General features: G+C 36.4%; 1 protein-coding gene and 1 non-coding gene across 3 annotated transcripts in view; one reads left to right on the top strand and one right to left on the bottom strand.

Annotated features, from left to right (window-relative positions):
• The window catches only part of CFAP299 (cilia and flagella associated protein 299), a 637,609-nt gene that overhangs the window by 601,506 nt on the left and 18,244 nt on the right, over positions 1 to 17,859 (top strand). For both annotated transcript variants that reach the window (XM_061145195.1, XM_061145194.1), the window contains one exon: positions 13,369 to 13,498. In XM_061145195.1, the coding sequence (XP_061001178.1) occupies positions 13,369 to 13,498 (130 nt within the window). The remainder of the gene's footprint in view (positions 1 to 13,368; positions 13,499 to 17,859) is intronic.
• Positions 5,551 to 5,657, bottom strand: LOC133058930 (U6 spliceosomal RNA). The gene has a single exon (XR_009693438.1). It is a non-coding gene; the product is annotated as a U6 spliceosomal RNA (small nuclear RNA).

Raw genomic sequence — 17,859 nt, 5'->3', positions numbered from 1 at the left:
ATAATAGCCATCAAATTTTGGTCATTTTCTCATTTCTTTCTTGCATTTGACAAGGGGTTTGATGTCCTTGTTCTTTTTTTATATCTTCTATTCCTTTTGGTTCTCATGCCACTGTCTTACTCCTTTTACATTTGTATGAAATTTCTCTGTCTCCTTCTCACATTTTTTTCTCATGTATATCCAATGTAAATTGTGACATCAAAAACATAAAATGTGTCCACAAATAACAAATTCTGGTGAGAATGTGGAGAAAAGGGACCACTTGCACACTGTTAGTGGGATGTAAATTGATGTAGCCACTCTAAAAAACAGTATGGAGTTTCCCCCAAAAAAATAAAACTGCCATATGATCTAATAATTCCACTGCTGGGTATGTATATTAAAAAATAATGAAAACACTAATTCGAAAAGATACTTCCACCCTAGTGTTCATAGCAGCACTATTTACAGTGGTCAAGATTTGGGAGCAAGTCAAGTGCCCATCAAGAGATGAATGGATAAAGAGGAGTCAGCATGCATATACAATGGAATATTATCAGCCTCCAAAAGGATGAAATGATGCCATTTTTAGCAACATGATGGAACTAGAGGGTATTGTGCTTAGTGAAGTAAGTTAGACTGAAAAATACGAAATCTAAAGAATAAAACAAAGTACATTAGACAAATGTATTTAACAAAACAGAAATAGAATCATAGACATAGAAAACAAACTTATAGTTACCAAAAAGAGGGAGAGAAGAAGGAACAAAATAAGAATATAGGATTAACAGATACAAATGACTATACATAAAATAAACAACAATGATTTACAGTATAGCACCAAGAATTATATCCAATATGTTGAAATGACCTATAAATAAATGCCGTGCCTAACACATCATTATTCTGGACATTGAACAACAGTATAAAGGTTCTTGGTAAATGACAAAGCACTACCTCAATGCAAAATAACATTATTGACAGTTGTTGCAATAATAATATCAGAAATTAAGGTAGGGATCTCTGTGACACGCAACCCATACATGCACCCTTCCCTCGGGTTTCTGCCTTAGGGAAGTGCTTGCTCTTCAGCTTCTTCATGAGGAATGGCCGGATAGCCCAATTACTCTAGGACTAGATAGTGCCATTCTTGCTTGACCTTGAGATTCTCACTCTGCGATTTGGAACTGAGAGGTAGTCCAGGATGTTTCTAATATTTGCTCCCTTTGAAAAATCAGAAAGGGCTTTGTGTAACTCTCTTTCCTTACTCTGGGGAGATATGGTAATGAGTAGATCTGTTATTATCACCTACTCCTTTCCTATTACACATGGGTAGCAATGAAACATTCCAGACACCTTGCCAGAAGGCTGGGATCCACAGTGAGGAGGCCAGCATGGGAGTATGGAAGCAGATTTGGAATACTTCCTCCGAATCTCTTTCTATAAGAAGGATTCCTCTGATCAAGGGTTACATTATTCTTTACCCTAGGGGACTTACGACAAATATTCAAGTATCCCAAATATTATAACATTCATCTTACTTAACACCTTCCATAACCAGTCCATATACTTGACATTGCACTTTGGATTTAGAGCACGTAACACGGTGAACATGCCAGACAGATGCCCATCTGTCTTCTGACTCAGTGACCTCCTGGCAATGAACCCTCCCTTTTATCCACATGCCTTCAAGGGAGAGGAGAGCCAACGTTGCCAGTTCTTCTTGCTTCCTTTGCTCTCCCCGAAGGGAAGGCACACCCAAAGTTTTCTGCATTTTGGTGGGAGACAGGAATCACAGTCCATATTTCATTCTCAATCCATAGCAATTTATTTTCTGCCTCATTAGTATGAAACTACTGAGAATCTCTTGTAAAGGTTAACACTAATGGATATATACCCATTTTCAAGGCTCCCCAGGTGGCATTAATGGTAAAGAATCTGCCTGCCAATGCAGGAGACCTACCTGAGAGACGCAGGTTTGACCCTTGGGTTGGGAAGATCCCCTGGAGAAGGAAAAGGCAATCCATTCTAGTATTTTTGCTGGCAGAATCCCATGGACAGAGGAGCCTGGCAAGAGTCGAATATGACAGCATAAAAAATTTTCAGTTCTTGTCTAACTTTAATGTCCTTTCTACCTAGAATGCTTGACCCTGTTTCTTTCCATCAGGAAAATCTCATTAGAAATATATCTTACCAAGATGCATATTCTTTTTTGACCTTAACAGTCCAAAAATACCTTACACAAATACCTATTGTATCATTTCTCAGGCTGTATTATAATCCTTCGTTTTTATTTTTGATGTGTTGAATTGAACTGAATGACCCTCCTAACTACCTGTTACTAGGGCACTTAATGTTTTCAGTTACTTTAATAGTTACATTAGGTTGGTCAACAGTTATCTATATTTTCCCAACTGGAATATGTGTTCATTAAATAGCTGATTGAGTTAGAGATACATTATATAGCCATGAATAGGAGCCAAGTTAACTAACTTTTGGAAACACTAGACCTTAGATTTCATATCCTTACCAACCAAAATAACTGATCAAACCTATATTTTTACAGGGAATATGATATTTCAGGAAATTAGTTTGTTATAGAACATTTTACTGCTTTGATATTATTTGAAAAATAGAAAAAGAACAGGAGTGTTTATTATTCTAGATTAAATTTCATGTCTCTTTACCACAATTGCAATTTCATATAATTTTTCCACAGCAATAAAATAAAAAGGATCAACCATAAGAAAACATGTTTTAGCATTTTTTAAACATCTTTATCATAGTTTTGGCAAATCTATGGCAAACCTTTAGAAACAGTTTAGACAAACATTGGATAAATCAGCTCTAAAACAGCACCGTTTAAATGGTCTGTAGGTGTGGCGACCACACACCTCAGTTTTCCTGGCATTATCTGAGCTTACTCTTATTGTCTTGGCACAATTGTCAGCAGCTTCTTTCTTTCTCAGAAAGATCCTAGTTTGGACAGTAAAACTGTAGCCATCCTACTTGCAGACTGTCTACACAGAGATTAAAAAGGAGACAATAATGTTTAATGCCTAAATGTCCCCATGACTCAGATAAAACCCCCTGAATTTTCATTTTTCAATAAAATCTTTTGATTTCACAAAAACTGTTTTTGTAAGTTTTTTATTTCTGTTTTTATAAATTTCCTTTAAATATAAATATCTCTCTTCCTAAAAATTGTATCTTATAAATATTCTTTATTTTTCTCTCAAATAGAATATAATATTTCTCTCAAATAGAATATAAACTTTATAAGCATATTCAAGTATTAGGTATTATAAATGCCTACTGGTCCAACTCTTTAAAACCCAGAAAGATTCCATTATTAATGGAGATTGAAATAAAGACTCCCTCCTATTCATTATGAACTGTTGGTTATACTCATAGGGAAAATCTCTTAGGTGCTAATAGGTTCTCTTTCAGTAATGTGTTCTCTGTGATGTCAGATTTCCTGTTCATATGATAATGATATGATCTTATTCTTTTCCCTATGCTTTAGGTAGTGGAGACTATAATTGTTACAGTCATTATTTTTGTTCTGGATTCACTCTTAAGATGTTGGCTTGCCTTAAAATGTATTTTTATGTGCAAAATTTTCTAATCTTTGATAGCATTGTCCATTATGCTTCCATAGTTTCCCTAAATATGCAACTTGAAGGAAGATATTGAACAAAATTAGGACAAAGCATTTTGGAGACAATGGCTTTGAACTTTACTCCCCCTGGTGGTCCAAAGCCCTGTTTCCCTGTGATGTAATAAAAATATTTTTTTTCTGACACTAGGAGTCATCATGTAAAATAGATGACAAACAGGTAATTCTTTCAAAAAATATGCATAAGGACACTTTGTCACTTAATGAACAAATTTTACACCTATTTATCTCATTATTCTAACTTATTTATATAAGTTGTATATAAGTATGCTCTTATATAATAAAATGCCCAATTGCTAAGATGTTTATCATGGGGAGCAAATGGTAATTTGTTCTGTTACTCCAACACCTTAATTAATTTCACAGAAATTATCCCTTTATGTTCTTCAACTTTACATACAGTATGTTTGAACTTTTCTACAAGTATTTTCTAGATGTGAACATTTATACATAAATTAGAATAACATGCAATAATTCACTGAATCAAAGGAGGCTTTCATAATAATAGACTATTTCCATTGTGAAAAGCCTTTGCAATATCTAGGTCAACCTCTAAATTTTAGATAGAGAAAATTTAAACAATTGCTTCAGAGTTCAGATTTAAGTCCCGGATCAATGTTCTAGATGAATTCTCTTATTTACCTTTTACTTTATTTTTTTTTAATTAATTTATTTATTTATTTATTTATTTTTTCAGTGGGTTTTGTCATACATTGACATGAATCAGCAATAGATTTACATGTATTCCCCATCCCGATCCCCCCTCCCACCTCCCTCTCCACCCGATTCCTCTGGGTCTTCCCAGTGCACCAGGCCGGAGCACTTGTCTCATGCATCCCACCTGGGCTGGTGACCTGTTTCACCATAGATAATATACATGCTGTTCTTTCGCAACATCCCACCCTCACCTTCTCCCACAGAGTCCAAAAGTCTGTTCTGTATTTCTGTGTCTCTTTTTCTGTTTTGCATAATGGGTTGTCGTTACCATCTTTCTAAATTCCATATATATGTGTTAGTATGCTGTAATGTTCTTTATCTTTCTGGCTTACTTCACTCTGTATAATGGGCTCCAGTTTCATCCATCTCATTAGAACTGGTTCAAATGAATTCTTTTTAATGGCTGAGTAATATTCCATGGTGTATATGTACCACAGCTTCCTTATCCATTCATCTGCTGATGGGCATCTAGGTTGCTTCCATGTCCTGGCTATTATAAACTGTGCTGCGATGAACATTGGGGTGCACGTGTCTCTTTCAGATCTGGTTTCCTCAGTGTGTATGCCCAGAAGTGGGATTGCTGGGTCATATGGCAGTTCTATTTCCAGTTTTTTAAGAAATCTCCACACTGTTTTCCATAGTGGCTGTACTAGTTTGCATTCCCACCAACAGTGTAAGAAGGTTCCCTTTTCTCCACACCCTCTCCAGCATTTATTGCTTGTAGACTTTTGGATAGCAGCCATCCTGACTGGCGTGTAATGGTACCTCATTGTGGTTTTGATTTGCATTTCTCTGATAATGAGTGATGTTGAGCATCTTTTCATGTGTTTGTTAGCCATCTGTATGTCTTCTTTGGAGAAATGTCTGTTTAGTTCTTTGGCCCATTTTTTGATTGGGTCATTGATTTTTCTGGAATTGAGCTGTAGGAGTTGCTTGTATATTTTTGAGATTAATCCTTTGTCTGTTTCTTCATTTGCTATTATTTTCTCCCAATCTGAGGGCTGTCTTTTCACCTTACTTATAGTTTCCTTTGTTGTGCAAAAGCTTTTAAGTTTAATTAGGTCCCATTTGTTTAGTTTTGCTTTTATTTCCAATATTCTGGGAGGTGGGTCATAGAGGATCTTGCTGTGGTTTATGTCGGAGAGTGTTTTGCCTATGTTCTCCTCTAGGAGTTTAAAAATATGGAACGCTTCACGAATTTGCGTGTCATCCTTGCGCAGGGGCCATGCTAATCTTCTCTGTATCGTTCCAATTTTAGTATATGTGCTGCCGAAGCGAGCACTCTTATTTACCTTTTAAAATAACTTTCTTGCTACTTCCTTGTTTTAGTTCTGTAGTAATTGAAAATAATATAATCAACTGAATGATGAATGATAACAAATACTGGCATTGTATCATTAATTTAGTTTATGAATATTTATTGAGTGCTACTTGTTGATAGAAACAGTGTAGCAAGTGTAAAATAAACAGGTTTGGAAGATGGGAAAGAAAAAATTACTTTTTGATATGTTGACATTGGGGCTTCTCTGGTAGCTCAGACTATAAAGAATCTGCCTGCAATGAAGGAGACCCAGGTTCAATCCTTGGGTTGGGAGGATCCCCTGGAGAAGGAAATGGCTACCCACTCCAGTATTCTTGTCTGGAAAATTCCATGGACAGAGGAGCCTGGTGGGCTACAGTCCGTGGGGTCACAAAGAGTCAGACATGACTGAGCAAGTAACACTTCATGCTGAGATTGAGATGCCTGTGGTTTACCCCAGTAAGTACAGTTGAGCAGGTGATGTGGATCAGCAGTTCAGTTGAGAGAACTGAGATGGAACATGGTTTGGGGTAAGCTGGCATAGAGAAGATTGACTTAATTATAATGCATCAGGAGAATATGAGTTTGAGGAAGTTTTTAAATCTCTCTTCTCCTTTTTCCTTTCTCTTTTTTATTCCTCTCTTTTCTTTCTTTCTTTCTTTTTTTTTTTTTAAACTTCTTTCTCTCTGTCTCTTTCTTTATGTCAGTCTTTCTTTCCCTTGTTTAGCTGAAATTTATATGTGTGTGTTAGTTCGGAGAAAAATTGTATAGGGAGAGGAGTTTGATTATATTAGAGAAATGTTGAGTAACTCTTAAAGTAACAAAGAAGACAATAAGGAATGGAATTCAGAAAACAAACAGATTTTTTTTTTAACCTTGGAAAAGAAGAGAGGCATTCATTCTGAGCTGAAGGAAGGTTAGAGAACAGTGTCAATATGAATAAATTTGCAAGTGAAAGGATAGAATCTTGATCATGTTCCCATTTAGTGTCCTTTTTTACTAATAAACTAAGAAGTAAGGTCATTTTCTGATAGTAAAGAAGGAAGTGGAGGAATAGGATGCATGAATAACATAATGAAAGATAGAGAAAGAGAACTAGAATATGTAAAAAGTTACTCTGTAGGATCTAGAATTGGGGGTTAGAATTTGAAATTTAGAATTACATCTATGGTACAGTATGTTGTTTTCAGCAAGAATTGTCAAAAGACTATATGCAAGAACAGAGAAGGCAAACATTTGAACTGACCTAGAGCTGGTATTTATGAATATCAAAAGGGTCTATTGAACTAGACAGTTGTGATTAATGGCAAGTGTCTCAAGAATGATAGAGAAGTTAAGAAATTGGTTGTTATAAATGAGAATAAAAAGGGTGATCTGGAGAACCCAAGACCTCAATAAGTGCAAAACAGTACTGTAGAAGAACTATCAAAGAATACTAATAGACAATAAAAATTCAAATAGAATTATGAGTTATAATACTATCTAGAATATGGAGTTGGATATAGATGGCTTAAAAGGAATAGAATTAAGATTTAAATATACATTAACACATTCTGCATTGACAATTACTTTGCCACTTTAAAGAAATCAATAAACATCAGATTAAAAAGAATGTTTGGGTTGGTGACATCAACAAGATAGCAGAGTAGGAAGCCCTGGACTCTTCTTCTCCCCAACAAATACACAGATTCAGTAACTAGTCCCAGACAAATTCACTTTGTTAGAAATCCAGAAACAACCGAAAGGTCCATGTACCCCCCAGTCAAATGAAAACCAGTCTTAACAAAGCCAATAGAGATTTGAGACACCCTCTTACTGGATTACCTTTTGCCAGCTTAGCATCACACTGTGAAAAAGAAACCCTCTAGCCCTCAGCTTCTCCCAGGGGAAGCAGGGATTGGTTTCTGTACCCAAACTCCCAGCTGTTCTAAGTGGGGCTCCATAGGGAACTAACTTCCATTTTGCCAGTCTTGGACTTCTGTTGGGTCAGGCATATTCTATGCACCTGGAGGAAATGGTTACAGCATCTTGGGCTGGTAGACATCATACATCCCACTCACTGCTCATCACAGAGCAAGGGAGAAAATCCACAGCTGCCTGCTTCTTCCTGAGGAGGGAAAAAGTTAGAATGGGCCAATGAATCTCTATCCAAGTTGATAGGTGGTGGTCTTCTCCTGTAACAATCCAGTTCATGAAGACTGGGAGAGGCATCTACTTTGTCTCATATGCAGGCAGCAACACAGAAAGTCAAGGAAAATCAATAATCAGGCAAGAATGTTCCCCCAAAAAAGGGATGAAATAAATCTCCAGATACTGACCCTAAAGAAAGGTAGAAGTGTGTTAGTGTTAGTCACTCAGTCGTGTCTGACTCTTTGTGACCCCATGGACAAAGCCTACCAGGTTTCTCTGTCCATGGAATTCTCCAGGCAAGAATACTGGAGTGGGTTGCCATTTCCTTCTCCAAAGAAAAGTAGTAATCTGATATATATGGGTCAGGAACACATGCATGGACAAAAGGAGAAACTGAACAAAAAGAAAATATTAAAAAGTACAAAACAAATCATGGCGCTAAAGACAATAATCAAACTTAAACAAAACCCACTAAAGTGTTTCAACATCAAGCTAAATCAAGCAAAATAAAACACTGGTGAATTTAAAGACCAGTCATTGGAGATAATTAGGTCAGAAGAGCAAAAAGAAAACAATGAGGGAAAGTGAAGAAAGCTTAAGTGAGTTATGGGATACCATCAAGAAACCAATACAAGCAGTTTAGGATTCCCAGAATAAGAAGAGATAAATAAAAGATCAGAAAACTTACTCAAAGAAATAATAACTGAAAACTTCCAAAATCTGAGAAAGGAAATGGATATCCAAATCCAAAAAGCTTGTTGTTCAGTTGCTTGGTTGTGTCCAACTCTCTAGGACTGCAGCGCACCAGGCTTCTCTGTCCTTCACTATCACCTGGAGTTTGCTCAAACTCGTGTCCATAGAGTCAGTGATGTCATCCAACCATCTCATCATCTGCCCCCTTTCTTCTCTTGCCCTCAGTCTTTCCCAGCATCAGGGTCTTTCCCAATGAGTCAAAGCCAGTGAGCCATCAGGAAGCCAGGGTATTGGAGCTTCAGCATCAGTCCTTCCAATGAATGTTCAGGATTGATTTCCTATAGGATTGACTGGTTTGATCTCCTTTCTATCCAACAGACTCTTAAAAGAGTTTTTCGGGCCTGGTGCACTGGGAAGACCCAGAGGGATCGGGTGGAGAGGGAGCTGGGAGGGGGGATCGGGATGGGGAATACATGTAAATCCATGGCTGATTCATGTCAATGTATGGCAAAAACCACTACAACATTGTAAAGTAATTAGCCTCCAACTAATAAAAATAAATGGAAAAAAAAAAGAGTTTTCTTTCAGCACCACAGTTAAAAGCATAAATTCTTAGGCACTTAGCCTTCTTTATGGTCCAACTCACACATCCATACATGACTACTGGAAAAACCTTTGTTGGCAAAGTGATGTCTCTGCTTTCAACACACTGTCTAGGTGGAGTTAATAATCAATTTACATCAAGTTTCACTGAAACAAGACAAGTAAGCTCTAAAGCCCTGCTGTGCAGTGTTGTACTTATAGTCAACATAATGTACACTTAAAGTTTGCAAAGAGAGAAGGTCTCCTGTTGAGTGTTCTTAATACAATAAAATAAAAATTTTAAGAAACAGTACTTGTTTTAGCGCCTATAGACTGGATTTGAGACTGTATTCTAGTACTTGCTAGTAATATAAATTTTAAACATTTATCTTCTCTTAGCTCCAGTGTATGTGCTCAGTCATGTCTGACTCTTTGCAGCCCCATTGACTGTGGCCTGCCAGGCTCCTCTGTCCATGGAATTTTTCAGGCAAGAATACTGAAGTGGGTTGCCATTTCCTACTCCAGGGGATCTTCCCGATCCAGGGGTCAAACCCACATCTCTTGCACTTCCTGCATTGGCAAGCATCTTCTTTACCACTAGAGACACCTGGGAAGCTCCTTAGCTCCAGGGCCCTCATCTATATAACAGGAATAGAAATAAACAGTATGCAGGATTCTTACTAAAATCAAATTAATCTCCATAGAAGAGATTATAATGTATGTAACATATGTTACGTGTTAAAATATGTAACATAATGCAGTTACATATTCAATATATTATCTCATATATATATTTTTTATAATAAAGCCTTTTTATACCTCCTGCTGCTTTAGGATCCTGCTTTCTCTACTTCCCCCTCTTCACATCATGGAAACAAATTCAAGAATAGTTCATCCTAAAAAAAACCTGACCTTTAATTTTTTATATCCTTTTCAATGCTGTCCTAGTTTTCTTGTTTCCTTCATAACTAAATTAATACAGGAATTTTTTATTCAATGATCTTTTTTCATTGTCTCTTAAATTCTCTATAACTGAAGTTTGCTCCCACCATTTTACTGCAACTGTTTTTTTGTAATATCCTTCCAAGTGAAAATTTGGATGAACTCTTTTCATTCATTATCTGAATTATAAAGCATTTGGCACTATAATCTTTCCTAAAGTACTGTTTCTTTATATATTCTCCTCTCTTCAGATTTTGCAATAAAATAACTCTCCTGGTTCTTCCTGATGCTTCAGATCACTGTTTTTTAATTTCCTTTACTGATTCCTCTTTTTTCCTACAAAACTGACATTTCCAGGTTTCACTCTTTTTAAAATTTTTTTTATTTTTATTAAATTTTTTTAATGCAAACCATTTTTAATATCTTTATTGAATATGTTACACTATTGCTTCTGTTTTATGTTTTGGTTTTTTTGTCTGCAAGGCACATGTTGGAAGCTGAAGTCTTCACCACTGAACCACCAGGGAAGTCCCCCAGATTTCATTCTTATTCACATTTTCTCCTTTGTCTATCTCAGTCACCTACTGGAATTTAAATACTGCTGGTACTGCTGGTACTCCATCGAAGCATGCTCAGCCACTCAGTCATGTCCAGCTCTTTGCGACCCCACAGATTGTAGCCTGCTAGGCTCCTCCATCCATAGGATTGTCCCAGCAAGAATACTGGAGTGGGTTACCATTTCCTCCTCCAGGGGATTTTCCTGACTCAGAGATACAACCCACATCTCCTGCGTTGCAGGCAGATTCTTTCCTCTGAGCTACTGGGGAAACCCCTTCTCCATCTAAGAAGACTCTAAATTTAGAAATTTATCCATTATCTATTTATTCTGTTAATATACACTTAGTATCTACCATGTGTCAGGCATGGGCTCTAAAAAGGAATTGGAAATATGGCAGTAAACAGCACAAACCAAGACCTTTGCTTTCATTTTCTTGGATATTTCCTGAGGATTTCAAGTTGAACACATCTAAAACTAAAATAATCCCCTTCTATCTCCTGCAATCTGTTCCCTACTTTGTGTTTTATTTTCTAGTAAACATTAATAATTCTATCCACTTAGGTATTCAAATCAGAAATCTGAGAGTAATCTAGACTCTTATCTCATTGACATTTTTCTCACAACCAGTAAATCCACTTTTCAGTATGTTACTAAATCCAGTTCCTCATTTTCATCCACAGACACACTTCATGATTACCTGGGCTGTGTATGTATAAAATGGGATAGCTTTATGCCTACTTCATGGGGTTGACAATAAGATTAATCATAGATTCCTTAGTCTCAAAACACTACCCGGTACATGATGCTTATTAAATGTGTTAGTCATTATTATTAAATATTAATAAGCATTAGCTATTAGAATTGGCATTTGAAATGAAGCCTATTACCCTTCCCTGAATAGGAGAACAAAAAGTATTGACCAAAAATCCAAGTCACTTCATCAAAAGTACCATATGCTAGACGAATTGACTTTCTTACATAATGAGTGTGTGTATATATATATATACATATTAATATATATTCAAAAAATCTGCCTGAACTTCAGTGAGGCTTTTAATTTGAAGTCCGAGCAACAAGATAGGAATGTGTGATATAAACCATGCCCCTCAGAGTACAACTATGACTCAAGCATTTTAGTGAGATTGTCTCTATCTATATATCTCAGAAATGCACACACACGTAAGGTTGAGAATCACACCCATGTCCCTTATTCCAGTTTGTCAGTCTCCTAACTGAACACCCAGGTGGATGGAGGTCAATTATATCTTCCTTATTATGAATTAAACCGAATTGAGGAACCCAGTTTGAGTGTGAAGTCAAATTGTCTTGTAATTCCTTTTCTACTGGATTGAATTTACCACCAGTACTCTTGGCAGCTCTCCTATCATCAACCTATTGGGCATTGAGATTACCAAAAGCTGGCTAAAGTGAGGACCTAGAAAGCATGAATGTTCAGCTGCTGCCCTCAAGTTGTTAATCAGATAGTCATTCCTGCTCTCTTGGGAAGGATTGACAAAACGGACAGAGGTGGTTGGAAAACTTCTTTTTCTAACTCTATGCCTCAGAAAGGGCAGATGTTATTATGTCTTGACCATAGAAGAAGTAAGAGGGGAAGGGAGAGACTAGTTCTCACTCATATGCACCCCTGAAGATATAAATATATGATCTATACAATCAGTTTTTGAATATTAAAATATTTGAAGGTAAACATATCACATTTTCTGATAATAGCAAAAAGTTGATGCCTCAGAAAAAAAATGTAATTCAGAGTGACTTTAATCAATGAAATCTACTCTTTCAAAATGAAGAGCAGTAACAGAAGGCAAAACAACCCAGAAATAGGATAAGGGGGAAATGATTAAAAATAAATATTACAAATATTTGAGAGGCATACTGGGCTGTGAGCTATACATGTCTTATCTCTACAGCTGTCATTTTAAAAGCAAACATAATATTTGAGATGTGTTAATGGGAATAAGATACATAAAAATAAGTATGTTGAGGATGCTTCTAACACATAACAGCATTATATTTGTATTGACAAATATAAAATAAGACATGGAAAAAATTCAAAGTTTCCGTAGAAGATCATCCAAAGAAAGAGTTGAACAGGCAATGCCGAGTGGTAGAAAGAGTATGTGTATGCTTTGAAACACACAGATCTGGGTTGAAATATTAGATTTATAATGTTAACTATACTAGTTGAACTCCTCTGATATCCTTGCCTTGTCTGTGAAGTAAGAGCAGTTTCACATGGATGTTGTTGTAAATACATCACATCATGCCTGGCCTGTGGTCATCTCTCAAACACAAGTAGTTTTCTTACTGCCTGGGAAATGTATCATTGAAAAATAGAGCCTTAAAGAAACAAATTAATTGGTTTTGAATGAAAAGAGGTGACTTAGCCTACTTTTCCTTCCAGTAAACAGCCTCTTATTTAATACCCTAAATACTCAATAACGTGAAGAGTCTGAACTAGAAGAAATAGCCTTAAATTACATCAATTTTCTTCTTCCTGGGAATATAATACTGGAATAGGCCCTAGATCTTAGAGTGTCCAAACCAGGAAATCATGCAAAATAGTCATAAATATGTATCTAAATGATTCAGAACCCAGTCTAATCTTTTCTGCAAGAATTTTAATCACACCTGTGGTCTGCGTGGTTCTACAGACTGTGATCTTATCCATTTATCTTGAAGCTGAACTTCCCCAAATATTGTCTGGAATATATTTGTCCATTTAATTCACTATGCATATTAATTCCTAATAAATATTTATTTTTATAGTTTTTACAACTGGGACAGTCATATTGCTGTTTGGAATTCAACTCCCAACTACCAAGTGATTGCCGATAATCCAGAAGGCTTACTTTTCAAATACAAAAGAGACAGAAAAATTCTCAATGTGGACCCTAAGGTACATCTGCTTTTACATTTATGAATCTCATCATATTTTATTGTATCTCTACCATCACTCAAAAATTATTAAACAATTGACCTTAAGTTTTTTTTTTAATTTATAAATGAAAAGCTATGTGGAAACAAGCGTCTACTATCCTTAAAGAAAGAAAAAAACTTCAAAATTTAATAAATTATCAGAAATCAACAGGGAAGAATTTGGGGGGGGTTTAAATGGAACTCACATGTGGGAACACTCCTCTTTGCCTGGCAGCAGAATTAGGTCAGAGAACCAGTGGACTTCACATCCATTTTTTGTTCTGATTCTGTGGAGTCTAGTCACTGAATTCGGTGATAAGTCATTTACAGAGGAGAGGCTCTCATCTCACATACATACCCAAAATTCTAATATCCCTTTTTTATATGTGACTAACACTGAAAACAATATTGTCTTTAATGCATTTAGGAGCGTTCACTTATGAATAGCAGAGAAGTATGTGTGCACATCTTGTCTCTGGTAATGCCTCTTTACTCATAAGTGGGTGCCAGAAAGTGAAAATGAAAGTTGCTCAGTCGTGTCTGACTCTTTGCCACCCTATGGACTGTAGCCTGCCACGGTCCTCTGTCCATAGGATTCTCCAGGCAAGAATACTGGAGTGGGAATCCATTTCCTTCTCCAGGGGATCTTCCCATCCCAGGGACTGAACCCATGTCTCCCACATTGCAGGCAGATTCTTCACCATCTGAGCCACCCGGGAAGCCCCAAATGAGTGTCAACACACTATCGCTTGAGGCAAATTATAGAAAACTTAATAAATAGCATTCGCAGAGTCTTTTCCTTTGTGTAGGCTAAACTACATATGTAAGAAAAAATATAAAATGATTAATAGCATTATTAATATGTGCGGGACAAGTTTTTGAATCAGCTTTGAATGGCATCACACAGACTATTTTAAGGCTCGATTTTAACCTATGCCATATGCATATACCAAGAATGTATGCCATCAATTGTAGTTTTTGTGTATGTCTTTGAAGAATCATTACTGAATCCAAACTGCTATTTAAATGATTTGAATAGCTTTAATTAATAAACACTCATTTCCACAATAATCAATTATGAAATTTCAAAGACTTAATCAATAATCCATGAAACATAACATTTTCCTCTTTTTCCTGGAAGATTTTAATTATAACTCAAAAGATTCATGGTGAGTCTGAAGGAAAGGTACTTCCAAAATCTTGGAGAATAAGGATTTGGATAATTAATAACAGAAATATATTATTGTATGTTATATTATACATGCATAAAGTATATTGGTCTTCCTGGTGGCTCAGACAGTAAAAGAATCTGCCTGCAATTCAGGAGACCTGGGTTCAATCCCTGGGTTGGGAAGATCCCCTGGAGAAACGAGTGGCTACCCACTCCAATATTCTTGCCTGGAGAATTCCGTGGACAGAGGACCCTGGCAGGCTGCAGTTTACGGAGTTGCAAAGAGTTGGGCACAACTGAGCAACTAACGCTTTCATAAAATATATTATATAAAAGAGTTGTTAAGTGAGACATCCAGTGATATTTGGGTACTTGCACAGTTGCTCAGTAGCATCCAACCCTTTACAGCTCTAGCCCACCAGGCTCCTCGGTCCATGGAATTTTTCAGGCAAAAATACTGTAATGGGTTGCCATTTCCTCTTCCAGGGGATCTTCCCGACCCTGGTCTTGAACTCCCATCTCCTGTGTCCCCTGCATTGGCAGGTGGATTCTTTACCATCCAGACACCTAGGAAGCCCTAAATGTTCCTTTAAATTTTATTTTTTTAAATCTTTTTGAAGGATAAAAACTAACTGGAAAAGAATGCTGGTCTTAGCATTAATAAACAAAATTTTAGGCCTTTACTTTATTATTAACTGGCTTCATGGTTTTGAGAAATTCACTTAACTTCTCTAGGCTTTGCTGTTCACAGCTGGAAGATGAGACTTTGTTGTTGTTTTCTGATCTCTGGAGTCCCTCTAGCTCCACAGGCCCAATTTGCAGAGATTCTAGCTCAACTGGGCCTAGAAATACATATTTTCACAAAGCTACCAGTGTGATTCTGCTGTAGATTGTCCATGAAACACAATTTGAAAAAATCTTCTCTATAAAAACAATAATCTCAAGATCTGGTACTCTGTGTCGCAGACACAAATGTTCTCAAACAAAATAGAACGCATATATTTTCATTTTTATGGACTAGAGATGAAATTAGTATGTATATCACTTACTTAATTTCTTAACTTATTTACCCTCTTCAAAGAGGGTAAATTTTATATTTCATGCATCAACACAGCAGCTCTTACAGACCTACAGGCAAGTTAAGAAATAAGCTAATAAGTCAAGTTTTTCAAACTACAAACAGCAATTTGAGTTATATCTTTATACTCAATATCCTCCCTAATGATTCTGCTTGAAATTCTTCCTAAGATGAACATCTCATCATTCCATCTTTAAAGAGCTATAAAATATTAAGAACCATACAACTCAACTCTCCTTTTCTTTTACTTCAAGCACTCTCTTTGAGATGTTTTACGCCTGAAATTAAAGAGGTTGAGATAAATGAAAGGTGGAAACAGTGGTAAACAGGATGTGTTTCCTTTGTACAACACAGATGTAGACTCATTAATTCTGAAGTGTAGTTCCCTTGAAACAGAGTTGTTTGTAAATGGAAAAACTGGAAGAAAAAAAAAAAAATCGTGCAGGTCTTAGAACAAGTAACATGAGTTCATTGGTTAAGAAATTCCAAATGCAATAAGAGTTTGGTTGCATTGAAAACAGGACCACTGGCTTTAACTTCCCTGCAGCTGTATAACATCTGGAACAAATAAGGCCAGTTTCTATTTCTGAGTGAAGAATGCTTGTCTGAGTGATTCACACCCACCAAAATGTTTCCAGTGTATTATCTTTAGAAGGATTGAGCGGACACACTTTGTACTCACTCCCCTGCATCATCTGCACAAATGAAAAAAAAAAAGGAATTTTCCTTTTGCTTTTAGGAAACATTAACCATGAAAGAGTTTGCTTTGACTCTTAGCCTAACATAGGTGGTCTAAAAGTTTCATAATCTACTAATGAGAGATTGTTTAGAATAGTTAAAATAGGAAGAAAACTTCCATACTTACACCAGTTGTTTTTTTCCTTCCCCTCCCCTCTTCTATTTACTAATTTGAGAACAGAACCCATCACCTGGAAAAATGTTTGGTTAATAGATACTCAATAAATATTTATGGAATAAATGATTGAATGTATGATTCCCTCCAAACACAAATGCAATTCTATACATTAACAAAAAGGTGAGGAGTATATTATGTCACTGATGTTTGAGGTAGCAGTAACAGCCAGAAAGGGCACAGTCACAGCACTCTGTATTGATCCAAGTAAGTCAGAAAAAATAATTATAGGAACTTATTGGTGGAAACAGCCAGTAGTGTGGCCATAATTTTAGGCTTTGTTGAAGTTATGCAGGAATCTTTATTTTAGTATGTGCTTCCAAGTGTTCTTGTGCAGTCCCAGGAATATGTAATTTAAGCCATCTCAAATTCAGACGGTTAGAATATGTTTTTGATTTATGAACAAATTGACACAAACAGGTTAAATGACTTGCTCAGGGTCACAGACTTCGTTATTAGCAGAAACTAGTGATGAAACTTAAACTTAAATATGAGACACCATAGGGAGCATAAAGATGAGCATATGAGTTCAACACTTGCCCTTTCAGTGCTTGCAGGATTTTTAAGAAAACAGGCATGTAAAGAATATAAGGGCGACCTAAGGAGGAAAGTGATATGCTGCAAAAAAATAGAAATGCTTTGGGGAGTCAGTGGAGAGATGACTTTCGATCTAGGGCAGGGAGAGCATTGGAGATTGTTAAGGAATAATGGTGGAAGTAATCTTTCAATTGAAATTGAAGAATGATTAGGAATTGAACTCATAGAGATGGAGATGATACCAAGAATGAAACCTCTTAGCAAAGATAAGGTTGATGGGTGTAAAACAAAGGAAAGGAAGACCTAAATAGTTAAAGTTAAGCTGCTGAATTGGTCTGGAGAAGGAGTGGAATGGGAATTAAGCATGAAAAGATCATGAAAAGCCTTGAATGCTGAACTGGTGAGGACCTTGGACTAGCCTTGATGGGAAATAGGGAACTACGCCCAGGCTCTTGTGCAGGGAAATAACAGGATGCAAGTATGTTTTAAGAAGATTAGAGAGTATAAATTAGGACAGACTAAGGAGAAAGACTGGAGAAGATGAGACTATAACAATCAAAGAAAACTAGAACTAGGGGTCCCACTGTAGTTCGAATGTTTCTGAGTTACGCTTTTAATACTGCAATTACCTGATCATCCAAG

This window comes from Dama dama, chromosome 6 (genome assembly GCF_033118175.1).
Source record: "Dama dama isolate Ldn47 chromosome 6, ASM3311817v1, whole genome shotgun sequence".
Lineage (NCBI taxonomy): Eukaryota > Metazoa > Chordata > Mammalia > Artiodactyla > Cervidae > Dama > Dama dama.
Note: the sequence above shows the minus strand (reverse complement) of the source record. Positions and strands in the feature narration are given on the sequence as shown.